Below are 27832 nucleotides of genomic sequence, written 5' to 3'. Positions count from 1 at the left end.
TATACGAAGTAAGGATAGTACTAGATTCATCGGCTGTATGAGGTTATAAACACAGGCATACTAAATAAATCGACAAACATGGTGTCACGCGCGCGCTAAAAAACATGAACGCATTTCATAACTTCCTGTCAAAACGCTGGAGTGGCGAAGCGCGGTAAACAGGAGCGAGCCGAATTGACCTTCGCGCTGCCTCTCGCATCAACGCGAACTAGGCCGCGAAAACGGAGCGCACGGCTAACTGAGTCCCCGTCGCAGATTAGCCATCTGCGACGGGGACACAGCGGGGAGACAAGATACAGCGGCTAGAGCGGGGGCGCGCGGCCGCCCGGGCCGCCCGGAAAAAGCGCGACCCCCTCCTCCCTAGCCGCCCCTGGAGCCTTGTGCGCGGCGGAAGACGGCGCGCTTCCTCCTCGCTTTCCTCCTCTGCGTACGCAAAATTCAGCCGCGATTTCCGGCTCACCCTCGCACGTTTTCACTTGCACATACACCATACGGCGCGGGGCGACGATTTCATGGCCCTTGAACGCTATATGGAACCTCCCGGCGACGCCGACGGCAGAAGTGCGATTAAAGTGTCTATATAAGTTGATAAAAAACAAAGGCGACATGTAACGTGTGGCGTGCGCTTCTGGCTACGCTTGCGTGTGGCCGCCACAGCCATCACTGCAATGAAGCAAGTCAGTGCATCGTCCTTGCAGTCGCAACGGATGCACCTGTTGGGTAACTAAACAGACTCTTTTTTTTTTTTAGAAACAACCATCATAGCAATTTGTCGCGTTCTGACGCTAGCCAGTACCCATTATATGAGTCAGAGGCCTTCAGCCTTCATATAGCGCAATAATAGAAAAAAAAAGGAAGACAGTCATGTCGGCACGCTCCTTTAAGTGGCGCGCTAGAGGTTTTACAAAGTTCTTGAGGAATGGTCAACCGAATGCACATTCGCGAGTCTACAAGACAGCGGACCGACGCCCTCGAAACTTAGCTATTGCCACCTGGTAATTACTGTCCAAAGAAGATAACGCAGCATCAGGAAGTGTCTTCTTTTATCAGCCCTAGGATATTTAGAGCCTGCCTTTTCATACAAGGGGGTGTTTCGCCCTTTCAGTTGACAGCTCCTAACCGGTCTTCAAATATTTTCTTTTTTTTAGTGTAATCTATTACAGCTTCTACAACTACTACTACTGCTACAAAAGTAGACTTCCGTTAATTTGACTCTGGTTAATTCGACTTTTGGTTTAATTCGATCTCCACCGAAGCTTACGGCCGGCATCCTTAGTAATCTATAGGCACAAACTTCCGTTGTCGATCTCAAAATTGGCCTTCGCCGGATAATGCGAACCTGACTGGTCAGCTTCGTCGCAACATAGAGGTGTTACGCGACGAGGTATACCAAAAATGAGAAGCAGCCACAATCGCGGGACATGGTAGGTATTTCAGTTATACAGGAGCACGCACCCCTCTTCGGTCCCAGTACGAGCATGAAGACGCCTAAAATCACAATTGCAGTCATTCAGAACTGTTTCTGACATTGTTCTGGCGATTTGAGCCCTCGTTGCGTCCGCCAAGGGTGTCCCGTATATGAGAACGTTAACGAGGCCTAGAACGTGTTCTTTAAGTATACGCGCGCGCACGCGCCGTGCATGGAGAAACAGAGGAGAAAACATCTGTGTTGGGAAAGCTAGCGAAATCGAAGGCGGTAAGATGAAGAAAAAACTCCGAGAGTCGAGGCGTCATTTAAAGCCAACAATAGAGCTGGGGTCTTTCAGAAACTCCGAAGGCCTGCCGGTAAACTTATTAAGCGTCCAGGTGCTCCTATTACTGTGACCGGAGACGGCGCCTGTGCGTGCGTAGATTAAGAAACACATGCTGTCTCCCGCAACAGTGGCACCCTTCCCCGCATTGTGACCCGCCGCGGCGGCTTAGAGGCTATGGTGCTGCGCTGCTAAGCACGAGCTCGTGGAATCAAATCCCGGCCGCGGCGGCCGCATTTCGATGTGGTCTGAAATCTAAAAACGACCGTGTCCCGTGCTTTGGGGGCACGTTAAACAACCCCTGGTGGCTAAAATTAATCCGGAGTATCCCACTACGGCGTGCCTCATAATCATACCGCGGTTTTAGCACGTAAAACCCCATAATTCAATTGTTCCGCGCATGGTGTGCCTCACCGTGTGACACAGACACTAATGCGGCGAAGCTAACATTAAAGGTCAGCACTGCCAAGTGAATCAACCGCGTGTTCCGGCGTTCTTTTTTTTTTCAGCCTTTCCTTTAATTCGTCCTGTCGTATAATTCGACCAGTTTCGTCACCATGTGAGGATCGAATTAATGAAGTCCACTGTACTACTACTGCTGCTACTGCATGCTACTATTATTAAACATAACTGAATATAACTTGTAACTAAATATTACCCTCGCAACACTCGGCACGACGCTGCTGTGACGGCAACCCATGCAGTACGCAGAAAACTCGGTTCTTTTTGTTCAAACATGCTGAGTTTATTTTCTTTCTTCTTTTTTTCTTTCTGTACTCTCAATATATTCGCCGTGGAGGCATTCCGCTGCTGATATACTCCAAGGTCGCAGGTTCGACTCCATACCACGGGGAACGCATTCTGAACGCGTGAAACATATACCAACATCCGTGTGCCGATCAAATGACAATACGCAAGGAAGCGCAGCTTATAACACGGCAAATGGCAGGCGCACAACGAAACCAATCGTTTACACCCTTGCTTAACTGCGCTCCAGGGTTTCTGAACCTGCGAAGTTACTTATATTACAATATCTTTCTTACTATCATTACTATTCACGAAAAGCAGTAGCTAAATCAGTGAACTGATTGAAAACTGATTGAACTGATGAAAAGCAGTGACTAAATCTCTGAACATCATTTGTATCAATATACATTTATTTGCATGATGCGAGATGTTCCCCCTCCGTTAAAAAAAAAGAACAGGAGCCATCAATGAAACCTTCCTCTTCCACTATTTCCTTTTCTTTCAAGTGAAGAAAAAATATTTTATTTTCGCTTTTAATACAGCAAGCAGAAGCCGTGACGGAAGAAAACTCAGCACTCCTCGGAAGAGCAGCGCCAAGGAGCGTGCATACAGGAAGGCATCTGTATACTGTCCCGAAAGCAGCGGGGGAAAAAAAATGAAGAAAACGAATGAAATGCAAGCGCGGAGAATCGGAGGCGAGCAAAAAAAAAGATAAAGAGAGCAGTAGTCGCGACAGAGGGCGCGCTGCGTAACAAGAAAGACAAAGACGGCGAGAGGCCCATTTGGGAGGCGGCGAGGTGTCGCGGTCCAGCTGCCCATCCCGCATCGACCACACTGGCCGCAAGCCGACGCCGTCCGGCGCGCTAATTGGCGAGCAATTATCGAGCCCGAGATCGCGGTGCGGCCCGATCGAAGGCGATCGAACGAAGCGAGGAAGAGAGGGGAGGGAGTAAGTCGAGCGGCACGCCTCTTCGGGAGGGGGGGGGGGGGGGGGTGCGGCAAGCCGCGCTGCGCAGAGCCTCTATTCGAGCAGCAGTTTCAGCAAGTGTACTCCATTCTTTGTCGGCGCTCTTTAACGCTAACGGATCGCCCCTTTGCGAGCTGTCGTTTGAATCGGCGCGAGCGAGGCAAATAAGCGCCCCGGAAACGAGAAAACGTTCAGTCCCTCTCTCCCTTCCTTCTCCTTTCTTACTTTCTTTATTTTCGCAGCCGTCGTGAGAGACCGAACAGTCAAAAAGACAAGAAGCACGCCCCACTTTACTTTTCTGTGCGGTATTTTCTTTTTCAATCCAGTACAATGAAATGTGCGTATATATTTGCCACAGAGATTTTTATTTGTAACCTTATGTTCTTTCCATTCTTGCGCCTTAGCACTTGGCGAAGAATGGTAGACACTTCATAAAAGTTGCGCGTAAACTTTCAGTACTGCAGCGTCTTTCGTAACGATTCGTAGGAAACAATTCCGCCTTATGGAAACAAAGGGCGCCTTCGTCAGTAGGAAGATTGATTGATTGATTGATTGATTGATTGATTGATTGATTGATTGATTGATTGATTGATTGAGTTTAATGTCCCAAATTAACACATTGCTGGTAGATATGGAATTATTAGTCTTATTACTTGTTTTGAAAACACATATTTGACAGGAAAAGGAAAGCAAGGAGCAGGCTGACAACCGTCACTGGAAGGGGCCCAGCGCCTGCCTAGAAGTTGTAAGCCAGTGCGAAAAAAGTCGCGAGATTTATACAAAATGCTAGATTGAAAAACATGTGTAGCATACCTTATTTACACAAGCAGCGTGATTGACTATTTGTAACTGCCCCGTTTCAAAAGTATGCCAATTAATCATCATCATCAACAACATAATCATCATCACCAGGACCGGTAGACAACAGGGTAGGAGAAAAAAATCTAAATAGACGGCTCCAAGCAAGCTAGTAGGCTATTATCGTTTATGCGACAACTAAGTCTTGTATCTTAAGTTGTGGTTTCGATTCGCTATTGATTTAATTCTACATGTCGTTGGATCACAATTCTACATTTAATTCTACATACCATTGCGCTAGCCGATGACGCTGCGAAATCGCGTATATTATGACGTCTATGTTCGAACGCCGTTTACTTGGCCCGAGTACTTGGCATCGAACCAGCAAAGGCCCACACCCAATGATGCTGATCACACGGCTCTGAAGATGAGGAGCGATCTACGTATGATGATGATGATAATATACAGACGAAGAAGACGTGCGTAATAGACGCCCACAATACAAGCTTTGACTACGAGGACCATGATCCAACACCTCCTCTGTGACGGTGCCCGTTCGAATTCGGCGAAAAAAGTGCTTGCGACAGCTCTGGAAAAAACAGGACGATCGCTTCCTTGACAGAGGAAAAAGTCCTAGGTCACTGGTCCGGACTGCTCAAGCTCTTAAGGCTTGTGAATTGTGCGACCGACATTGAAAGTTGTAGCGAGAGCCATCGCGTGTGAATTTTTCTCACTTGAATTTTTTTTTATTTATTCAATGCGTAAGTATTTCCGTGGTTATCCAACGACAAAAATGTCCCTGCGTCTATCCGTCCCTCCTTTGCGCGAAACGGTCCCTTTCAGGATAAAGCCAGCCGGCTGTACAAGAAGATGACGACGAACGCGCGAGCAGTGGCACGAAAATTTGGGGGTGGGCCAACTTGAAATTTCGGGGCGGGCGTACATATACGCACGTATATATATATATATATATATATATATATATATATATATATATATATATATATATATATATATATATATATATATATAATTTTTCTTGAGGCGGGAGGTGGAAGAAAGCAAAAGAGGGCGTGAAAGGGGAGCACAAGCAGCTCAAAGAGAATTTAAATCGTAAAACAAAAATTAATTATTTGTGGGGTTTTACGTGCCAAAACCACGATTTAATTATGAGGCACGCCGTAGTGGGGGACTGCGGAAATTTGGACCGCCTGGGGTTCTTTAACGTGCACCTAAATCTAAGTACCACGAGTGTTCTCGCAAGTCACCCCCATTGAAATGCGGCGGCCGTGGCCGGGATTCGATCCCGCCACCTCGTGCTTAGCAGCCAAGCACCACAGCCACTAAGCAACCACGGCGGGTCGCTGCCATCGTAGCGTGATACAAAACGCAATAGCAGTCTGTAAACGTCAGTGTAGATAATGTCAAAAGACGCCAAAACAGACGAAAATAACGCCATGATGCAACAGGAAAAAAAGAAAAAAAAAAGTAGAGAACGGTAGAGCAGTAGCGACTTGCAGCGCTGAGATGCCTGCTCGCGCCGGTGCCACGAAACAGCAAACAGCAGGGTCCGCCAGTGCTGACGCATGTACGTCGGAATTTCAAAAATCTTTAAACAAACGCTTTTCTTTTTATTTCCCCCCCCCCTTTTTTTAACAAACGGTGGTACGCGGATCTGAACGGCATGAAAAACAAGATGAAGAAGCGCAGGTTTGGGCGTGTGCAAACCGCTTGCACCTGATTTTTTTTTTCCCAGTCTTACAAGAACATGTGGCGTTATATCCTTGGAGCGGCCACGACTGGCCATCTAAACGCGTATAAAAACTGCATATATGCGTCCTCTTCAGCATAGGATTTAATACTGAGTCCATCAAAGGGAAAATTTGGTGGCTGTAAAGCGCTGGTAGAACGTTAGAGTTATGGGTGGTATCGGAATCTTTCGATGATTGCGCATGCGGTCGTTCAGAAAGAACACTGAAGCTTCATTGTTGTTGTTGTTGTTGTTGTTGTTCGTGCCTCAATTCGCGTGCGACAAGCGAATGCCTCAATGTGTCGTCCACAGTTTGGAAAACACTGCTCCAGGAACAAATTATTGGAGCCGGAAAGCTTGTGTGAAACAGAGCTATACGTAAGAAATGCTGCATTCGGACACCAATGCAGGGACTCTGCATTGCAAATTGAGTCGCTCGGGAGATGCTTACAAATAGTGAAGCGGATACGCATGTTCTAGGCTACGAAGAAACGTAGATCAAGAAATATGACAGACACCCGGAGCAGCGTCAAAAGTAACCTCAAAAGCTAAATGTTGATGTTTTTTTCGACAGAATTCACCTACGAAAATTGCTGCATCTCCCGTAATCGAGAGTAGATGTAAGCATGAAATGGCAACCGGGAGAGTAGATTGGTTAGAGATGATACTAGCCATAATCTTAAAACGGGTGTAAAGCGCTGGTAGAACGTTAGAGTTATGGGTGGTATCGGAATCTTTCGATGATTGCGCATGCGGTCGTTCAGAAAGAACACTGAAGCTTCCTTGTTGTTGTTGTTGTTGTTGTTGTTCGTGCCTCAATTCGCGTGCGACAAGCGAATGCTTCAATGTGTCGTCCACAGTTTGGAAAACCCTGCTCCAGGAACAAATTATTGGAGCCGAAAAGCTTGTGTGAAACAGAGCTATACGTAAGAAATGCTGCATTCGGACACCAATGCAGGGACTCTGCATTGCAAATTGAGTCGCTCGGGAGATGCTTACAAATAGTGAAGCGGATACGCATGTTCTAGGCTACGAAGAAACGTAGATCAAGAAGTATGACAGACACCCGGAGCAGCGTCAAAAGTAACCTCAAAAGCTAAATGTTGATGTTTTTTTCGACAGAATTCACCTACGAAAATTGCTGCATCTCCCGTAATCGAGAGTAGATGTAAGCATGAAATGGCAACCGGGAGAGTAGATTGGTTAGAGATGATACTAGCCATAATCTTAAAACGGGTGTAAAGCGCTGGTAGAACGTTAGAGTTATGGGTGGTATCGGAATCTTTCGATGATTGCGCATGCGGTCGTTCAGAAAGAACACTGAAGCTTCCTTGTTGTTGTTGTTGTTGTTGTTGTTCGTGCCTCAATTCGCGTGCGACAAGCGAATGCTTCAATGTGTCGTCCACAGTTTGGAAAACCCTGCTCCAGGAACAAATTATTGGAGCCGAAAAGCTTGTGTGAAACAGAGCTATACGTAAGAAATGCTGCATTCGGACACCAATGCAGGGACTCTGCATTGCAAATTGAGTCGCTCGGGAGATGCTTACAAATAGTGAAGCGGATACGCATGTTCTAGGCTACGAAGAAACGTAGATCAAAAAGTATGACAGACACCCGGAGCAGCGTCAAAAGTAACCTCAAAAGCTAAATGTTGATGCTTTTTTCGACAGAATTCACCTACGAAAATTGCTGCATCTCCCGTAATCGAGAGTAGATGTAAGCATGAAATGGCAACCGGGAGAGTAGATTGGTTAGAGATGATACTAGCCATAATCTTAAAACGGGTGTACTGCATGTTCGCAACGGCACACACCACCGCACCATACCACACAATGTTTTACTGTGCACCAGTCCATATGGACGCTGCCCACCTAGAAGAAAACCGCTGAAGGTGGCCCGACAGGTCACGAAAGACGCCAGGGCGACAAAGCGCACTGCCCAGCTAGAAGAAAAGCACCTGACGGAGGCGCCACACAGCGTGGCGCCATCTCTCGATACACGCAAAACTCGCGCCGCGGAACTCACGGACCACTGGCGCTCAAAAGAGCAACCATGGCAAAAGGCGACCATGTCTGAGCGCCAAAAGATGATAATGAAGTGTATGGTACCCCGTATCTGCCTTCTGAACGTCGTCCATTGGAAATAATAAACAAAACTTCAGCGTACTAGAAGTTACCGCTTGAGTGATATGGTGAAGAAAAATTAGGAAGAACTCGGAAGCAATATTTTTTGTAACTTGCTTGGGTAGTAACTAGGGTGTGTAGTGCGGTCCCTTTGAAAGGAATGGGGGCAAAGGCCGCGTTTTCTTACTGGTTGCTCGGAAGATGTCGTTTTGTCCTCCAATCTTGCACGGGTGTTCTCGTTTGAGTGCCTGGATAAGGGCTCTGATTTTTCGCTCAAGGTCACATGAAAGTCGCCGACAACGGAAGCTAAAAGCAATTCATGCTTGAAGATAACGAAAAGCATCCAGGAGACTTTCAAGGCCTTTTCTGACTCCCCCCCCCTTTTCCTAAGCACTTCCGTAATTACATTAACACCCGCCATGTTCACCTTGTGGCCATGGTTTCCTGTCTGTGAGTGCAATGTCTGAACTTCAGCTCCCGTCCGTCGAGACAGCATTCGCACGCGCACGGTAAAGAAACCGACGGCAGTAAAAATAAACCCGGTACCCTCTTATATCCCTCCGTGCGTCTTTGTAACGTGGAACCCCATCAATCATAACGAAAATAGACGATGGCGAAGAGGAAACAGCAAAAGCTCAAAAAATCGATTACTCGAAGGATTTACATCTGCTTCAACACTGAGTTCAGTGGCAGTGATCAATAGGGTGGCGACACTCGGAGCACGGAAGTCCCCGGAAAACAGAGTGACAGATTGCAACGCAGGTCGTTTCATAAACGACGTCACTAGTGCAGGGCTGCGTTCGTACAGCACTGCGGCATGCCGTAATGAAGTTCATGCTAGCCTACTTCTCCTGCGCTAGCAGCATTTATAGCAGAAGCAGCTCCACGGTTTGGATGCACGGAGTCAAGTGCCATGCGGAAAAGTTCACCGACGATTACGATACTTCCTAGCGTGAAATTTGAGCGCAGCTCTGTACGTGTTTTCATTTCGCGATATACTGAGGCATCGCACCGATCACCGCACCGACTCGCGGATACGTGACGCGCGGCGCGCTATAGAGACCACCCACACAGTTGCCATTTTCCGGCAGCTGCAGCTTATGCAACCATAATCTTTACCCGGACACGCTTGCAGCGAACGCTATGCGCGAATGCAAGCCTTTCTGGTTCTTCTATTTCTTTCCCCCTACGGCCGGTGTCACCGCTGCTGGGGATGCGCGGTCGTGACGAGCGCCATCACGATTCGTTCATCACGAGAGTCGTTCAAGGTGACTTCCTCCGCTTTTCTCCTCATGCTTCCGCTGCACGCTCCTCCTCCGCCTTCTTCGCGCTGTCTTCGCTCTCGCCGTCTTTCATCCGCCGCTGCGCTTCGCATTCCCTCTTTCATCCTCCGCTCTGCTCATTCGCTCGGTTACGCTGAGGTACGACGCCGAGGCACGCCGATGCTCAACACAGAAACGAGTTTCGGCGGGCGCCGGACTGCGGGCGTAAACTTTACGGCGATGGTTTGCAGCAAGTGCTTCGGACATCTCAACCATGCGATCTGGATCAAGCTCAATTATTTTCACCGTTGAAACGTCGCGAAAGCACAGCCAGTCCTGCATCGTTACGTCAACGGCGCGGAGCCGGCCATGGAAAAGCAGGTGCATCCTACATAAATTTGGTCGGCGCACGTGGCTCATAAATTAAACACACGCTTTTACTCCATCTACGGCCGCTGCGAGAAGGCATTATGAAGCTTCCCCTGACTCACAGAAAGAAATGGCCCGAGTTTTTCTTTTTTCTTTCTTTCTGCATGTTGCAATGCAAATGTACTCCAGAAGGACAACTACTGCTGTGAGAACTGCCTCAATCGCAGCAGTTTGGATTAATCGCGCCAAGCTCCTCTGCAATATTGTACAAAACGTGATACTGCTGCAAAGGCAGCTGGCAACGAAGCCTTCTGTTAAGCATCTCGCGCCTGAAGATGGTGACAACGACTACAGCAACTTCACAGTGATGCAACTCACTTTCTGTTAACCTTTCCTTAAATGTTTTTATTGCTCGTTTTTTTAACCGTCAACACAGCGCTTCTCTTTCTGTGTTCGCGAAGAATTAGGCCCTGTGATTGACAGGGCCTAATTCTGTTAAATCGCGAAGTTGAAATAAAAAATACAGCAACAGATCCAACGAGTTGGAATCTAAATACGGCGGGGCTTCGTATGCGCGCATAAAGATTAGAAACACGAGTTCGCGTTTCTTCTTTCATCCACACAGCCGCCGCCACTGCCATGGATGCGGGAAGGCGAACGCCATCTGGTGGCGGCGCAATAGTTGAAGATCGCAAGGCATCGTAGCATTTAACTGAATTTTTTTTTTCGTTTCAAACGGGGTGGTGACAAAGAGTGCACCTAGGCTGCTTGAGCCACTCAGGCATACTATGCATGCTTTTCTGTACACGTCTCTTTATTAGTTTTTCTCTTCCTCGAAACTTATCTATCCACCTTGTGTGCTACCTATTCATGTAATGGAACCGGTCATATCGATATCTTCCCTGCTTTTTTTTTTCCACGAATACTCTAAACGTCTCTTGATTATCTGAACCGCTGACCGGCACATGCCTTCCGTCCACTTTAAATCCAAGCGCTTATGGAAGGCGTACCTTACCTAAGGGTCTCGCTGGTTGAATCCGTTCGCATTCAATTAGGATATGCCGAGTGGTCTCCAGATCTTCGCTGCCGCATACACATGACTCGTCCAGTTGCGAATGTTTGCTCCGGTATGTTTTTGTCCTTATAGGCGACCAGCTCCAGCCTCAAGTGGCCAGCCGCTTCCCTTCGTGTTACTGTACAAATTCTCTCTTGTAATGTCTTACTCCATATTCTTTGAAACCTGAATGGTGTTTTCTGTTTCCATCTTTGCATCCAATTCAGTGCCTCTGTTTCTCTAGCTTTCTTTCCGATGCGCGGATGCGAGCGCCATCTGGTGGTGGTGCAAAGAACCAACCCAACGGTGGTGCAGTCACGCGCATCCTCCGCTGTGATTGTTGGGCCAATTCGGCAAGAGAATAGCCACGTAGCACCCAAGGCCTGGAAAACCCAGCGATGTTGGCAAAGCATCCCTTTTAGAAACAGGTGTTACGCAGATCACATTCCATGCAAGCAATATAAAGCCAAACCGGCAGCCAAAACCACGATGTGATTATGAGGCACGCCACAGTGGGGGATTCGCGATTAATTTCGACCGCCTGGGCTTCTCCAAGTGCACACAAATAAAAATACAGGAGCATTTTTATTTTATTATATTTTTTTGCATTTCACCGACATAGAAATAAACAAAGGAAAGGCACCGAGGCTAACAAAAGTAAGAGAAGGCCGGTTTGCTACCCAGCACGGAGGAAGAGTTATTTAAAAAGATATGAAGGGTGAAAGCTGAGTATGGCTGCACCATCGAAATGAGGTCGGGATCGACCTCGAGCTCAATAGAGCAACGCCACAGCCACTAAGCTACCGCGGCGGGTAGCTGCGGACCAATGGCGGCCAAACAATAAACGCACTCTCTGTTCTTGTCTAATTTTTTTTTCTTTCGCGACTGACCGTTGCCCTGTCACAATAGTGGCGATAAGGTTCCGGCCTTTGTTCCAGATAGCCGGCCCACTTTTTTTTTCTGGCTTTGTCTTGCAAGCCTCTTTCTGCGAAGAAGCTCCGATACACCGCAAAGCTGCAGACAGGTGTGGCATGACTCTCTGCCACTTCGTCCAAGCGACCGGGAGACAAAACTATTCAGTTCATCGTGATGGTCACGTGATGGATGCCTCGAGTAGTGATTCTCGGGGCGGACAGCGCTCACGAATTGCCAGTTGAACGTCGGCGACTCTGTCGCCAGTCAGTGAGTTGTGCTTACAAGTCAGACTTGCTCATAAATGAGCTGCACGACAGCATACGGACGACGGATTTGAAATAAAATGATGCTGCGATGAAATCTTTCAAAACATACTTTAACGATGGCTTTCGTACGCCATGTCTTCCTACGAAAATTTCTCGCACTCGTAATTGTGGAGCCCTAGCTTTCCCGCACCGAGTTCAACAAAAGAGCGGAGATGCGGTCCATCAGTCCAGCTGATCAAGTATGGCGGCCGAGTGGAAGGAAGACCCACTTTGATGCGGGTCAGCCTTACGCAATGGCGGTGGACGGAACGGACAGCTCGAAGGAACGCCAGTGTATCCCCATCGTGTGCGGATGAGAGAGACCACTGGCGCACTCTTCTAAAATATAATCGTTGAAAAATATACGGAAACGCGTGATAATTATTCAAATGCGTAACGTTGGCGAGGCTGAGTAAGGGCTGCATGGCAATTCCCACTCGAAGGCGCTTCGGTTCCGCCAACTACAAGCTCCCGCAGTTTCTAACCGGCAGGGGTGAAGCCAGAACTTGGCCTCTACCAGGGTCCTTCTGCCCCTACTTCGCCTCTGAAATAGAGCCTTGTCGGGTGGCGTCCGCTTGAAGATTAAGTGGTTTTGTTCTAGTAATGTAAACGCTAGGCTAATTAGAAAATAAAAGCTGATTGTTCCCGACGAAAGTGTTACTTATGACTGAGTATCGGTGGCGTGAAGTCTAATAAAATTTCCCCAGATGTTCAGGCTTCATCCTAAAACCTGTAACACAAAGACGCACGTCGACCAGTAATTCATGGGCAGTGTGAAGACGTTTTATTTTTTTTTCACACTAAGGTAATGTTTTATCGTGCCCCACCTAAGATGGCGGCGGTCCGGCTTCACTATCGAGACATTCACCTCCACTCCAGCATTTTTTTTTTGTAAAGCCTCATAGTAACTATGCTCGATGACCATTTAAGAACTAAAATGGTTGTGTGTACGCTGTCCAACTGGAACGCAATTTCGGTCTACTTATTTGCTTTTGAGCATTTGAGACCTCAAGCGCTCTCAGTACAGAGCGGTCTTTGCGTCACTGGTTTCAGGATGAAACCTGAACATCTAGCGCAAATTTTATAGTGATCTTGAAACCACTTCTCAGCCATAGCTAACATTTCAGCTTGACACAACTACCTTTCACTTTCCAGTCAGCCTAGCGTTTACTTTAGCAGAGCAAAACCATCACACCCATGAACAAAGGACGGGTGGCGAAGACGCCCTGAAGTTGTCGCACTAGCTCGCCTTGAATTCATGAATTTTGCTAGGGTTGCTAGGGCCTAGTCGGCTCTTAATCGGCTGCGAAGGACTACATATACGTTGAAAGAACAGAAAGAAAAAGCTTCACGAGGCGAAACGCTCCAAGTTGGAGAGACTACCTTGAAATTGACAACCTAACGCTCTAGTATCGGCGATTATATGTCTGAGCAAAATTCGACGAATTGAACTTTTCTCCATGTTTTCCATTCGTGACATTCGTGAACCGAACGAATGAAAGCACGGTTTTTAAACACTAGTTACGCTAGCCTGAACTGATCATAAAGGTGCTCTTTTTGCGCCGTGTTCAAGGACGTGACTCTCTCTGCGAACAAAGGGGGCCGGCCCGGTATGGCATCGAAGATCGATCTTCCTGTTGCTCTTTCATTTCTTGGCGAACGCACATTTTAGAGACCGCCACAAGCATTTCTCTCGCAATAAGGCTCCCTGCCGCACTCTGAACTACAGGAAGTCAACTGTATCTGCCTCGGTTGCGCGTTATGCATATATGTGCACACACTCCATAGCTAACTCGCACAATCAATCAATCAATCAATCAATCAATCAATCAATCAATCAATCAATCAATAACCATTTGGCCGCAATCACTGCGGGCAAGCATGCGATATCAGAGAGACAGACAGACAGACAGACAGACAGACAGAGAGAGAGAGGGGGGACAGAGAGAGAGAGGGAGGGAGGGAGCGAGGGGGAGGTTGTACGCGCACACTCACCATCGTAATGCATGCTGCCATTCTCGGTCCGGCTGATTCTGCTCTCGGAGGTGCGCTCGTCGTCGTAGTAGTTGTTCCACGAGTGAGGCACAGGCCTCTTGCCCAGGATGGCATGCAGCTTCTGCCAGTGGGGCCATTCCACCGGGTAACCTGCACAGGCGGCGAAGCTGCGGTCAGACTCGTCCATAAGCCCGGACACGCACGCGCGGAATACAGTGTGGGGACACAAAGCAAAGCTGCACTGCGCACAACGGCCGATCCCGCCGCCTCTGCTGTCATAGACTACGGAGATAAGGCGGCACCTGTTGACATTGCCGCTGACGCAAGCAGCAGTACAGGGTGAACACGAAAGTATAGGTGTGCAGGGAACCGTAAAGAACAAAAAAATAGAAGAAAGTAATGCTGAACTTAGCAGGCGAAGTCGACGCAGTCGAAATCCCACAAATGTATACTTTTCTGCTTTAAGCGTGCCCGGGAGCCGGAGGGGGGGGAGGGGGGGCAACGCACCCGCGGACATACGAAACTTGACGCTACGTCGTATCGCGTTCAGATGATCAGCCAGTGGCTGTGCGATGATAAGATGACACTTGTGTGCTCCCACAAGAAGCTTATCGAAAGCGTGTGGCCCCCATCAGGTGCTCGCTGCCGCCTGCGGTTTCGGCTCCACCGCGGCTGTCACCCAGTCAAGTTGAAATGCGCGACAAGGGTACAGTGCCACGGGAGTCACAGTACTCTAGGCACCAACCGAGTTTTATTTCGGCGGTTAAGGCATTCTAATGGTCCAGGTACGTCTATTCTAATATTCTGAGCGCTGGTCCTAGAGAATTTGGACAGCGCCTTACCCTCTGGGCTATCGCTGCGAGCTGATTGTGCCCTTGCGAGAGGGAAAGACTCGCACGCTCTCCGCCCTCAGGTGTTCCCTTTAGCCTCCGGAGACCCGAATACAGCTAATGGACATAATCGTTATTCAAGCTAGTTTTGTATTGTCTACTGGCATGTTACGAACGTGAGAGGCATTTATTTTAATTGAAATGCCGGAGTTAGATGCCATAAACTGCATCTTCGTGTACGTGGAAGAAGCAACCATCTCCCCATGCTTGCTATGATAAAAACGGCGTTTCATTGTCTAAACGCAGGTCCATCTTCATCGTTGACAATGAAGATGAAAGTACGTGTAGTACAATGCCGCTCTGCAGCTGCTAAAGTCCCTCCATACAAAAGCGGCGGTGGCGCGTGGATGCAGAGGGACTTCAGCTGCCGCATCCTGCATTTCCACGCAAGCTCGAGGAATTCGAAATAGACTTAAAGGTTGCTTCCGTCATCTATGACAACACATACGTCTAGATCAATTTAGCGTCCAATTCCTCGAAAGCGTATGGTAAGAATATGAGTAACATATTTAACAGGGATAAGCGGGCTAGTTGATGGTCGTTATTGGAATGCATCATGTAACCGCACAAAAACAAGGGACAAAGAAGGAACACACAAGACAGGCGCCTGTCTTGTGTGTTCCTTCTTTGTCCCTTGTTTTTGTGCGGTTACATGATGCATTCGAATATGAGTAAACCATATCCGTGGAGTTTTACATCCAGCGGACTTCATATGCAGCATGAATATTTTAAATTACCGCTTCCGAAGTAAAAAAAATGGAGGCACTGTTCAATACAATTCAAAAGGTGGAAGTTAACACTGGACCGCAGTATACAATCAGCCAAATTCTTAATAATATCAGGCGAGCGCTGGATGACGATGATCATTATCTGTGATCATTGCTTTTGTAACTGGCGAGTAAACTGTCCCTTACGAAGGTCAGCGCCTCATAACGGCGAGAAGCTTCGAGATCGGCGATAGTTCGCGAACGCCCTCAATGCACAATCCAGTGCCAGTGTCATCTACCATTCACTCCAGGAGGACACATGCACTGTCGGAGTTATCTGCTCAATCCCGCCTGTAAAAAAAATATAAGAAGAAGAAAAAAATAAACGGTGTGAGCCCGAACACGTGAACAAGTAAAACGTGACACCTGCGATGAGCTTCCTTTCTTTTTCCCTACAATCGACACCGCGCATGCGCCAGGAAGGAAATGAAGAAAGGAGTTTATCAGCGCGCGTGAGCCACTGCCACGAATTTCTGCGAACGATGGGGCCTCTCGGATAACAAATGCAGGGCGTGCGTCTTTCTAACGGGGAGAGCGTAGCAGAGGACGATATGCACCGAAGAGTGTTCTGCGAGCGTGCAATATCTCGTCGATTTTCGCCGGCGCTGAGAAAGCGTGCGGTCGACGCTCGAGCCGATATTGTTTAAAATATGGCTGACTGTATAGTACATGCAAGCGGTTTCTCCGCTTGTTCCATTGACATTTACAATGCGTTTCCTACACAGCAGGCAAACGCTACAAAAGGTAGGGAGACTTCTCTCGCTGTTCACATCCGCGACCAAAAAAGTAGTGCGCCATGTACGAAAGAAAGAATATTAGGTATGCGCCACGTAAATACATAGGACTATCCTTTAAGAAGTGTCTGAGCAACCGAGGAATGACTTCCGTCTCTGCGAGCAACTATCGCAGCTGGTCCACTATTTCTCGCTCGTGTAACAAACGCGGTTTTTTCGTCCTCTATGATGTCTGCGTGAGAACGCAGCTGTCAAAGATATCTTTGCGCGAACGGATTCTTGACTGCAGTGGAATACGGCACACACTATATGACGTACAATTAAATATAAGAAGCAACCGCTTGCAGTGTGAAATGTTCTGGGTTCTGCGACTGAGTCACGAAGCGACTGGCTTCCCAGCACAAACAACCACATACCCAGAGACATGTAACGAAAGAAAAGGTAAATTTTTCACACTGAGCTTTCTGTACACAGGTTGCTGACATCAGTGTTTTGTGCCCAGCCTTCATCACTACAATGGCATTGTATTAGCTTGAGGATAAAGAATGGGCCCCAGTAGTGCGATATTCTCAAATCGGTTTCGTCAAGTAATTCATGTTGGTCGCAGTGGGGAGTTCTACGGCGGCCAGACAGACGCATATACTTAAACACCATATAAGAACCCTGAAACTGCCTACAGCTTCGAACTTGGGATTTGGAAAATTCGCGTGATGTAGCGCGAACATGAGTTTTCTTAAATGTACACTCATCTTATGCTCGGCGATACGGATAATAATTAAATCGGACACAAGGATACGCGCCTGACAACAAGTATTATTCACTGGGACGCCATCTACGTCCTTTGTAAGTCATCATGACAGCTGTTCGCAGGCATCCTGTAAAAAAAAAAAAACATCTAGAAATCGGCCTCGGAACGCCAGCCATCTGGGCCAACGTTCACAAGGAACTTATTTTAGAGATGTCAGCCAATCGTGAGAGCAGACGTACTTTTAACAATGGCGGCCGCTAACAGCGAATGCCAGAACAAAAAGCATTGTGAATCGGGCCCGTGCTGCTTCATTCTTTCATTATGCGCGTCCTATCTCAAGTGCCGTGAAAGCAATCCGCGTGACGACAAGCAATGACTGCTGGCATTAGAGACAAGCAGGAAGCGAATATTTACGTGGCTGCGCAGATATAACGTTCATGTGCAGCTGTCGTCATTTTCCTCTTATACAGCCCACACACAATGTGCGCACATGGCGAGCCTTACGCGTACTCTCTACATGACTAACAAAGAACGCAACAAAAGCTCACGGATTTGCCTCGTCATCGACGGGCTCTTGAGGGCGCCCAAGGGAGGGCTAGCGAACAGGGGCCCGTATTTGAAATAACTTTTTACTGTAGAGAATTGCTTCGCCAGAGTTAATTCCAGTCAAACCTGACGTTGGACATGTTAGGGGAGGGGGGGGGGGCAAATGGCAAACAACACTTATGAACGGAACACTTCGTGAATAGGGCCCCAAATCCCGCCTCACGAAGTGCAGTTCTTACGCTACAGGGGTTCGCAAGAACAAATTCCAGTCAATTGAGTTAGTGAGCGTGGCCTGTATTCACAAGAAGCCCTAAAGCTAGAACTGTTCGTCAGAAAAAAAATTTCACTTAATCCTGGCGCCAGGCATATCATCAGCGAAGGCAGCCGGTAAATGGAAAATAGCACTTACGAACGAAACGATTTGAGAATTCGGTCTCGTGTTATCAGTCAAAGAGACCAGCTGATGATAAATTGCTCTAGGGAACGCAGATATTCGTGAATAGGGCCTTTGTCATGCCTAGGGGCAAGCTAATTATGAGATGCAGACATTTACTTTTCAAGGCTGTGATATAATGGGACGCACAAAAGGTCACTCCAATTTCCATTCCTCCTTCGGCGTATTAAAAATTAAGTCGCAGTTTCGCCAGAAAGGCGAAACATCAATTGAGATAGAGAAATAGTAGACAGTTGTTCGAAGTAAAAGTAGTAGTTTTATCGGCCGTATCATCTCGTAAACATTCGCTTACTAACTAGATTAACAAGCATGGTGTCACGCACGCAAAAGCAAACATGCACACATCTCACTCGATGACCGCGGAAACTCGCTGTAAAACGCTGCCCTGAGGAAGCACGGCAGCAGCAGCGAGCGAATTGAACTTCGTGCTGCATCTCACTTCAATGCGAACTGAGCGGCGAAAACACAGCGCGCACGAAGCTGTCAGCACTCGGCGTACTCTTTTCCCATCGCAGATCGCTTTCAAGATAGAACCCGCGCGGCCGCGTCATACGCAGCAGCCGCCAGAGTAGAACGCTGTACAACAAGCGCGATGCTCATCAGATTTAACAGAGTCATGCGTTTCACGGCCATTCCAGTTACCCGACAAGGCTCGCGCTCACGAACTAGCAAAAGAAATTGCGCAGGTCCCTTGGAGGCCTGCGCTTCCTTCTGGCAAACCACTACCTTCGCCACAACCAGTGTTTCCCCCATTTCCCCAATTTAAAGCAACCATGGTGAGGGTCGTTAGTCTTTTATTTGAAATTATGTAATGTCCATTACCGTTAGGGCAAATGAGTTAGGATGATGATGATGATGATAAAATTTTCAGAACTGACAAATTTCTTGGAAATTCCGGGTCTTCCCGATTTTCCCTGATGGCAGATACTCTGCGATGTCGTTCTGGTGGCTTCCTCTTCTGGACAGTGTGGCGAGAGCAGCATATTTTCTCTGTCATTGTAACCTTAATTGAAAGCGATTTACTTGCTAACTTTGCTTTATTTTCTATTTCCCTATATGTTTATTTCCAGGATATATATATATATATATATATATATATATATATATATATATATATATATATATATATATATATGTGTGTGTGTGTGTGTGTGTGTGTGTGTGTGTGTGTGTGTGTGTGTGTGTGTGTGTGTGTGTGTGTGTGTGTGTGTGTGTGTGTGTGTTCAAAACTATGGCACTTAATAGTTTCGAATACAACCGCATTCTCGGCTTCCCCATAGCGGATTTGCACCATTTCTTGCAGGGAAGTCACATCATATATACACGAAAGTTCCCTACTAAATACAAGGGCGGTGATGAGTTTAGGGATGACTCGCGAGGCTGCCTAGAATAGGAAGAGGAAGGCTGTGAAGACAAGACTTGCGAGAATTTTGCAAGAATGTCTCAAACAGGCGCTAATAAATTACGTTTACAGTACAGTTTGCGAACGAATGCTAGTCACAATTACGGCTGTTTTGACCGCAGTAAATGAGTATTTCGTCTTCGCCCTTTTATTCCTGTTATAAATTGCAATTATTGCTATTAGTGTTTTAACGTAGGAGCAGGAAGAAGACGGAAGGGATATAGAGGGAGCTTGGCCAGTAAATATGGGCTTACAACCCTGTGCTGAGCAAGTGTATTCATGGGAAGGGAATGAAAGGTCATAGAAGGAGGGCACAACGATAAAGAGAGAGAGAGAGAAATCAAGGGTGCATACACGAACGCGACGGAACTTACTGCCTCTCAAAATAGTGACACCCACCCCATGTCCTTCAGTAGCGGACCGACGTGTTTAATGTCTTCTGTGTTGAACACCGTCTGTAGGAGACCCTCATAGCGCGTATGACAAGTTCCTGCATACATAAATCAAGCACCATATTTACTCGTATAATGCCTGCCCTCGTATAGTGCCCGCATCCCCACTTTGGAGTTTCATTAGGCGTCCCGCTCACACTCGCGAGCTGTTTAATTCCCGCAGCCGCTACAAGACGGCACTAGTCAATGTCCGAAAAATCACTCCATGAATGATTTTTGCGACACAGACTGAATTTGCAACAGTGCAGCGTGATAATTTTCAACAAAACATTCAGTAATAAATGCAACGATTCACAGTGATTACGGATGCGCGCAGAGACTTATAGCCTTCTCGTGTTTAAAAGCTACGGATGCTTAGTAATTTACAAAAAAAAAAGCGGAATAAACGACGTCGCAAGAACGTCTGAGGCCACATAGAACGAATATTAGACAAATGCGCGTACCAGTCACCATGCCCACAGTAAACGAACGATCGCAGAGCCCCAAAGGCGTCTAGCAATTTTTGTAGAAAACTCTACGCTGCTATAGAACCCCCGGACGCGGCAGCCGTCGCAGCACAAACGAATGCGAACCCGCGACATCGCCACTGAGCGGCGCAACGTCACAGCCGCTCGGCCACGGCGGCATGCAAATATGGAAAGAGAGAGAACTAAGGAAAGGAGGAAAAGAGCGACATGTACGTAACTTCCGAAAGAGGGCGGTGCGCACAACGGCGACGTCGACGACGCCGAGCACGCTTCTCGCTGAGGACGCCGCCGCGTTGCAGGCAAGCGAACTTAACAGGACTGGTAGAGAGGTGCAAACAGACCTTTCGCGCATCCTTGCTCTGGCACATTGTGCATCATCGCAGGAGGCCCCAGGCTCATCACTGGGCCGGCAACACGGCGGCGCAGGTGAAGAGGCGCGACTCACTGGCGTAATGCGTTAACCAGCCTCGGGGACCGTCAACGGAAATCTAGATTCACGAACGCTCAAGAACGGGCTCCGTCGTCGTGGACATGTCGACGTGGGAGCAGCGTCTGCAGCCGGATGGCGCGGGCAAGCCAAGCAGTCGGCGGCTAGAAGATGGAGAGCTAAGCCGAAGCTCTCCGGGCTCGAACTAACGGGAGAGGTGCTCTCTGGATTTGCGGAGGGAAAGGCGGCCGGGGGTGGGGAGAGTGAGGTTGCGACGCCGACGGCGGCTACAGGTTCGTCGCGACGAGCGCCGTAGGTCGGCGATGCCAAACTTTTCGCGCGCTGCTGCGCCTGCTGCTGCTTCATGCGCAGGTGTACGTTCTCGCGCGCTCGTTGCGAACTAGGGGGAGAGAGAGAAACAGAAGAAAGAGAGAACGACGAAGTCGAGAGCCGCGCTGCTACGAAAGCGACGAAAACACGCATGTGTCGATTGTTTCCGCGCGATGCCTGCAGCGGCGTGGCGCGCGCGTAGAGCACGTCTAGTTTTGACTTTATTATTTCTTCGTTGCGAGGGTATCTGTCTTACGGCACAACACCGATTTTTCAAGGGAGACATCAAGGGCGGAAAAATGAATGCGTGGAAGAAACGGAGAAGAGGGGTACAAAATAGGTCCAGCTGCACATGCTGCTGCTATCTATACACCAACTGTACGTGTGACTCGCAAAAAGACGGCTGTTTTGTTCACATTATCCTTGAGGAATATATATTTACAATATATATCTCAGGAGCAAGGCGTCCTATTCCGCTTATTGTGAGCGGATTCCGACCCGTCGTCCTCACCCTCTAGACAGAGAGACATATATGTAGAGAAATGAGGTGGGAAAAGCAGGGATGTTAACCGGAGTAGTTTCTGGTTTGATATACCCTGTACTTCTGATTGCTACCCAGCCACCCGGGAAGCCCCTAGAAACATCTGTATAGTAATAGTGTGAAAATACACCATGACTCGATGGCATCTGGCTTCAAGCCCGCGAAACACCCAGCATCGGCATTCTGGTGTCTCGGGCAACCTAACGCGTGCCCCCTACATCCTGGGATTGTTAGAAAGGCAGACTTGTCACCGCTAGTCCTGAAGCAGTTGTCCGTGCCTCTCTTAAACGAGTTGTATTTTGACCGCATGTACATTTACACGGACCGTTCCACCAACTTCAAGACGCCCTACCGGATAAGTGTGTTGTTCCAAAGGACAGTTTAAATTCTCTCACATTATGACGTCCATGGTAGCAACACTTTCGGCTCCCGGAAGTACAACAATCACGTGCTCCAGCAGCCGCGAAATCGCTGGCCAATTTTCTGCGATTCGAAAGCAGTCCTGCCAACACTGCAGTTTGTCTTACGTCGTGGGTTTACACGAGCACCTATAATGTAGGAAATATAGCAAGCTCACCACCGAGCGCCCGAGAAAGGACACGACATTCTACTTCAATGACTGCCGAGTCACTGCGGAATTGTCGGCAACGACAGCGCAAATTGGGCTGCGTGCTCGGCTCATCAAAAACATCGGCGGATGCTGCGCGCCAACATCAATCACATGCTCGCCACATCACACTTCTGCGACGGAGTTAACCGAGTTTAAGCAACTCACGATTGTATTTTTCCGACCCTAACTTGAGACTGGGGCCGCCATTCCGATTCTCCCACCGCGTATTAACAAATGCCTATTAATTCCTCATAGGAATGGCTAACAGCGCGGCGTGTAATTTGTGAGGGTACGACGAGGCAAAACAGCCCCTTCCGGGCCACTGCCCATCATATGACTCTCGACGACGCTTAACGAGCCCTACTGGCCACTCGAGGCACTCTGCATGTATTCGCGGGCTTCTTTCACCCTCGGAAAAACACTTTTATGCAGCACGTATTGAGCAACACAAAGCTGCATCGGGAGTTCTTCATGTTTCTCTACAATTTTCCCATTGACACTTTTCATTTAATTATAATACTTGAGCGGTCTATTACTTAATTAAGAATATTCACGTAATTAGGCGGCATGCGAAACATAATCTGAGTATCTCCAAACGACGGTAAACAATACTACCTTGGTTATGTCCACCAACGTGGCATTTGCATATTTTTAAATCTTTGTGCATGCCAGTTCGGACAACCCGTACGTACATTGATGTGCTTCATGGCCGCAACGTTTCTAATACAACCGCACTTTATCGTTCCAGATATTAACCTCACGATATTACCTCAAGTCACAATTATTGTTGCCATGTTTGTGGACCCAATATTTCCAGATAGGATCCAAATAACAACGCTCACTCAACCGGTACCTTCTGTTTTCTGGCATCGCCAAACGTTCCCTTCGAAAGTACAGCCTGGCCTTTAACGACAGCGCCAACGACGCAGCACGTACCAGCATTTGTCGAGCCTAAATGTCGCAGTCCTCAGCCGAAGACCCCCCCCCCCCCCCTTTCTTTTTATGCGACCTTTAACTTAAAGTTTCTTCCCACTCCATTTCGACTCCCGCTCTTCTCCGACGCATTACTCCTTTCAGCTGGGCGTAGCCTCATGACCTCTACATTATAGAATTTTTTTTCTTCTTTTTTTTTTTCGAACCAGCAGGGTTTCACCAGATGCGACGACGCATTGTCTGGCATAAGCCTCGTTCAAGCCGTTCTCTTTTCGCAGCCAAAAGCTGAGACAATGAATGTACAAAACAAAGCGCCTTAAAAAAAAATTAAAAAGGGATAACGTCAGCGGAGCTCGTGTTGGCTAACGTGCACTTTCAGTGAGCAGAAGCGATCTTACCGGAATGTCGGGCAGCCATAGATCACGAGCGGAAAACAGCGAAGTGCAGCACTGAACTTCGAGAAGGTTGTTCCTCTTTGGTGCTATAGCTCTGCTTCCGAGGTTCAGGCGTCTGACGAGTGAATGCAAATGTCGGGAGCGATGATGCGGTCGCGCCCGCATCGCGGCTTTCCGTCGCTCTACCCTTCCGGCAGCCACGGCTTCGCGGTAAAGTTCGCCACAGCTTCGAGTAATGCGGGAATCCGACCAACGGCAAAACATTCCAACGCAGGCGCTTGACGAACGGGTTAAAAGTCTACTCAGACCCAAAAGTGCTTCTTGCGAAGCGTTATTCCGAGGAGTTAAGCTTTTCTTTTCTTCCTTTGTTTTCTTATCTTCTTTTTTTCAACTTATTTTTTAAGAGAAGCTTTCCTTGCGAAACATTCCGGTCTTCCTTGAGGCGGTGGCTGCTGGGTGCCGTTGTCTTGCCAATTAGCTCACAATTAAAAAAAAAAACCATATTAATCACCCTATAGTGCGACCGAATCTCGGTATCCCAGCACAGCAGCACGATGCTCTGACCATTATAGGCCACAATGGCACCGTACACTTCCGTGCTTTTGTTGTTCTTGAAGGCGACTGACCTATGTCAACGCCTTTGACTCGCTCACGCCCTCAGCGTGGGTGCGCGAGCTCAGCGCGGCTTTCCTCCCACTCCCCTCCCTCTCTCGATGTCATCTTTCTATTCCCCCTTTCCCGTCCCCCAGAGTAGGGTAGCCACCCAGATGCATTTCCGGTTAACATCCCTGCCTTCTCTCCTTATTTCTTCCTCCTCCTCCTCTGTCGTGCCAATCACATAGCGTAGCACGGGTGCGCGAGGGCACGCGCATGCGCACGCGAGCCAGTTTCCTTTGCGCCAAAGACGCGGGAATGAAATGGGCTAACCTATCGCATTGGATTAACCACTTCACGAAAGTTTCTGTTCACATATAGGGCCCTGTAATGTAAAACTATTGCAATATGTTTCCATTCCAATCTCCTGACGTCAAATTTGCGTAATTACCAACGCGAGCACCGGGCGGTCACCCGCAGGGTTGTCTGAACAGACCAATCAAACGCTCTCCTCGTTCATAGGAAGTCACTTTTGTTTGCTTGAAAAAACGAATAACATTGCCTGCACTGAGCGGCTTTTCTTATCTAATTGGCTCACAAGAGGCGAGGAGCATGCTCAAGTGGAGAGGGATTCGATGGGGCCGAGCCACTGCACTGAAAGTCTATGACCGGATGAAGATGGTGGTGCCGGCGTCTACGATTGGTCGGCTTTACCTTATTTAGCTTGCGGTGGCTGGTCGAAAATCGCGGCGGCATGCAACGGAAGCTCAGGAATGACGCTAAAACGGACCCTCCGCAAAGAAGAGTTGGCAGAATGAGGGGGTAAACGTGCCGAAAGTGCTAGAAAACGTTACACGGCCACGCAAGAAGTTTTATTATACGCAAATACACCCATGCTCTCCGGCAGGTGCGAGTAGTCAGCGTCTGAGCGATCGGCGGCAGCTATCTTTTATTCCTTTCGGAACGGGGCAGCCTGCGGCTATTCCGTTGAAAATTCAGTTTTGTTCGGCATATTAATGCGTCTTTATCGCGTACACGTCACTTTGACGCGGTGAGTTCTTGCGGTTTTGTGACGTCGCGTGACAGGCAGGTGAAGTGGGTGCAGCCCGAAAATTTTTACCAATAGCCGAGGGCTAATGGCGAAAAGGGGTCGAATTAGAAATAACTGTCTTTCTTTTTTCTGTCAAATAATGCATAATCCGTGTGTACACATCATATGAGATGGGGAGGTATCGCGGTTTTCGTGACGTCGCGCGACAGACAGGTGAAGTGGGGGTGGTCAAAAAAAGTTTTTGACCAATCGTGAAGGGCTGATATCAGAATTGGAATAGAAAAGTTTGGAATAGTTTTACGTTATAGCGCCCATGGATCCGAAGATATACGTTGGATCTGCAATTTTTTTTTCTTTTCTTCAAAGAGGGCAAACCGTCTACCCTTCGGATTTCTTCGCTTTCTGCTTCCTTAGTTTGAGGTGCCAATCGAATGACGTTTTCGGAAATGCACGACGCTCACGTCAGCAAAAATGAACACGTGCCAGAGACCTGTATAACCAGCTGTTATCGCCATCGACGACCACGTGGTACTTTCTCGCTGGATACGCATAAATAATCATTTCTCAGAAGGCAACACTTTGAAGGGTCCGAGAATCGCCTCGTCTCAAGAAACAGTTTCTGGCCGTCCCGGATACGATTTATGGTCACTTTGTTTGTTAATGCAAAGAAAGAATGAGGAGGCACCAAGTCCACGCCCAGGTAACTGTAGTCAGACGTTGTCGCCATCATCATCCCCACAATCATCATAATTATCATGTAGTTGACAATGCCGCACATTCTGCCAATGCAAACAGAGGATAAAGGTCCTCATTGAACAATTAGTCCGGTGTTTGATGGCTCCAGGATAGCCCTGATATGGTATAAAAAAGGGCTTCCTAGAAGCTGAGAGAGTTACTACGGCGATTACTCCGATAGCGGCCATATCTTCTAGACCTGCGCCCACTCACACTCGTCTATCAAGGCTTCCCAAGGCTGTCGAGAATACCTCACCATATTCGCCCGACATCGGTGTGGAGCCGGCTCATTACCTATTCTGCCGTCGCTGCGATTTAGAGAAGTTGCGTGTGGTTCTTTTTTTTTTTTTTTCGTGGTTAGAAATCAACCCCTGCTCCGCTATAAAAGTCACAAGTTTGTCGCGAGATTTCCTTCGAGCTTTGTTCAATATTTTTTTTTTATCCTCGCAGCATTTCCGTGCATAATGTGCCAAGGTGGCACATCATCAGTCCTAGATAACGCGAAGCGTCACCTGACCCAACCGCACCACCGTCGCAGCCGGCACTCGTGATTTCACGGGCTCTCATGCTTTGCTATCTGAACCCCTATCTGAATGCTAGAGACGTACAACCGAAGTATCCACACAAGCGACAAGACGCTCAAAGAAGCTCCCACTTTCACTATCGAACAAATCACCCTTACTCTCTCACTGCTTGCTCCCTGGGCCAGTGTCACCAGCCTCGGTATTTCAAAACAATGTTATCCGCTCATACAGCCTGCAATGCACGTAGTCAGCATGATAATCAAATGCACACGAGCTTGTCCTGCAATTTATTTACGTAGAACCTTTCACAACCAAAACGAAACGCAAACGGTTAAAGCACGAATTATAGAGCAACCTTTACGTACGATCACTCGGATAATAAAAAAAAAATGGCCAAAAATGGCCAACAATTTCGTGTCTGCTGTTAAAAAGCTATACCTATCAAAAAGTACGTGATTTTTCGTCAGTCTGGTTCTCTACCTGTTTCATACTGTGCGCGATTATTCCTCATGGATCTATTCAGAAAGCCTAAACACTTCAACACAGACCCTTGCAAATGTGTCACTTCTACGTATAATATGCTATCTCGGTTTTTTCATTGTGTATGTGCATGTATTCTCCTGACAGTTCTGTTTTATTACTATTGATTGATATGCACTGTTTTTCTTTTTTAATGGTTTTAATTGTATGTATCCACCTAACTGTATTAGGTTGTATCATTCAAAAACTAGATATGCGCATGACATTGTAGCTGCTACTACATATATGACTATGGGCCTACACTAGCCTTTGGCTACAGGCCGAACAGTTCCTTTGTACAAATTATTATCAATGAAAAATAAACTGAATTGAATTGAAATTGAATTGAAACGGTGAGACCGCATGACCGGCTGTAAAAAAGATGCCTTTGCCCAAGGAGCTCGGCGTCTATCGAATAAATTATGCCACCGTCTGGCACACGGGCGAATGTTGAAAGAGCAGAAATAATCGATCAAGGTCTGTGTTCTGCTGCGCACTGTCTTACGTTAACTTTTTCTTTTTCATGTTCATCTTTCCGCGTTTCATTCCGGCATGTGTGTTGCACTCCGAGTTCCAGTATTTCTTTTTTTTCAAGGTAGCAGTAACTTTAGAAATGTCCCTAAAGCACTCACGGAAAAAAGATAAATAAAAAGAAACCTAGCAAGATATATATATTT

General features: G+C 47.7%; 1 protein-coding gene across 2 annotated transcripts in view; it reads right to left on the bottom strand.

The window, feature by feature from the left end:
- Positions 1-27832, bottom strand: part of LOC142583150 (uncharacterized) — a 141814-nt gene that overhangs the window by 14675 nt on the left and 99307 nt on the right. Inside the window, exons 1-2 of one of the 2 annotated variants that reach the window (XM_075693496.1) lie at positions 20838-21245; positions 14037-14186 (exon numbers count right to left, since the gene is read on the bottom strand). In XM_075693496.1, coding sequence (XP_075549611.1) covers positions 14037-14186; positions 20838-20895 — 208 coding nt within the window. In that variant the 5' untranslated portion in view covers positions 20896-21245. Of the gene's footprint in view, positions 1-14036; positions 14187-20837; positions 21246-27832 lie in introns of those variants that run through there. The other variant, XM_075693495.1, reaches the window with a different exon arrangement.

The sequence above is a fragment of the Dermacentor variabilis genome, chromosome 5 (genome assembly GCF_050947875.1).
Source record: "Dermacentor variabilis isolate Ectoservices chromosome 5, ASM5094787v1, whole genome shotgun sequence".
Taxonomy (NCBI): domain Eukaryota; kingdom Metazoa; phylum Arthropoda; class Arachnida; order Ixodida; family Ixodidae; genus Dermacentor; species Dermacentor variabilis.
Note: the sequence above shows the minus strand (reverse complement) of the source record. Positions and strands in the feature narration are given on the sequence as shown.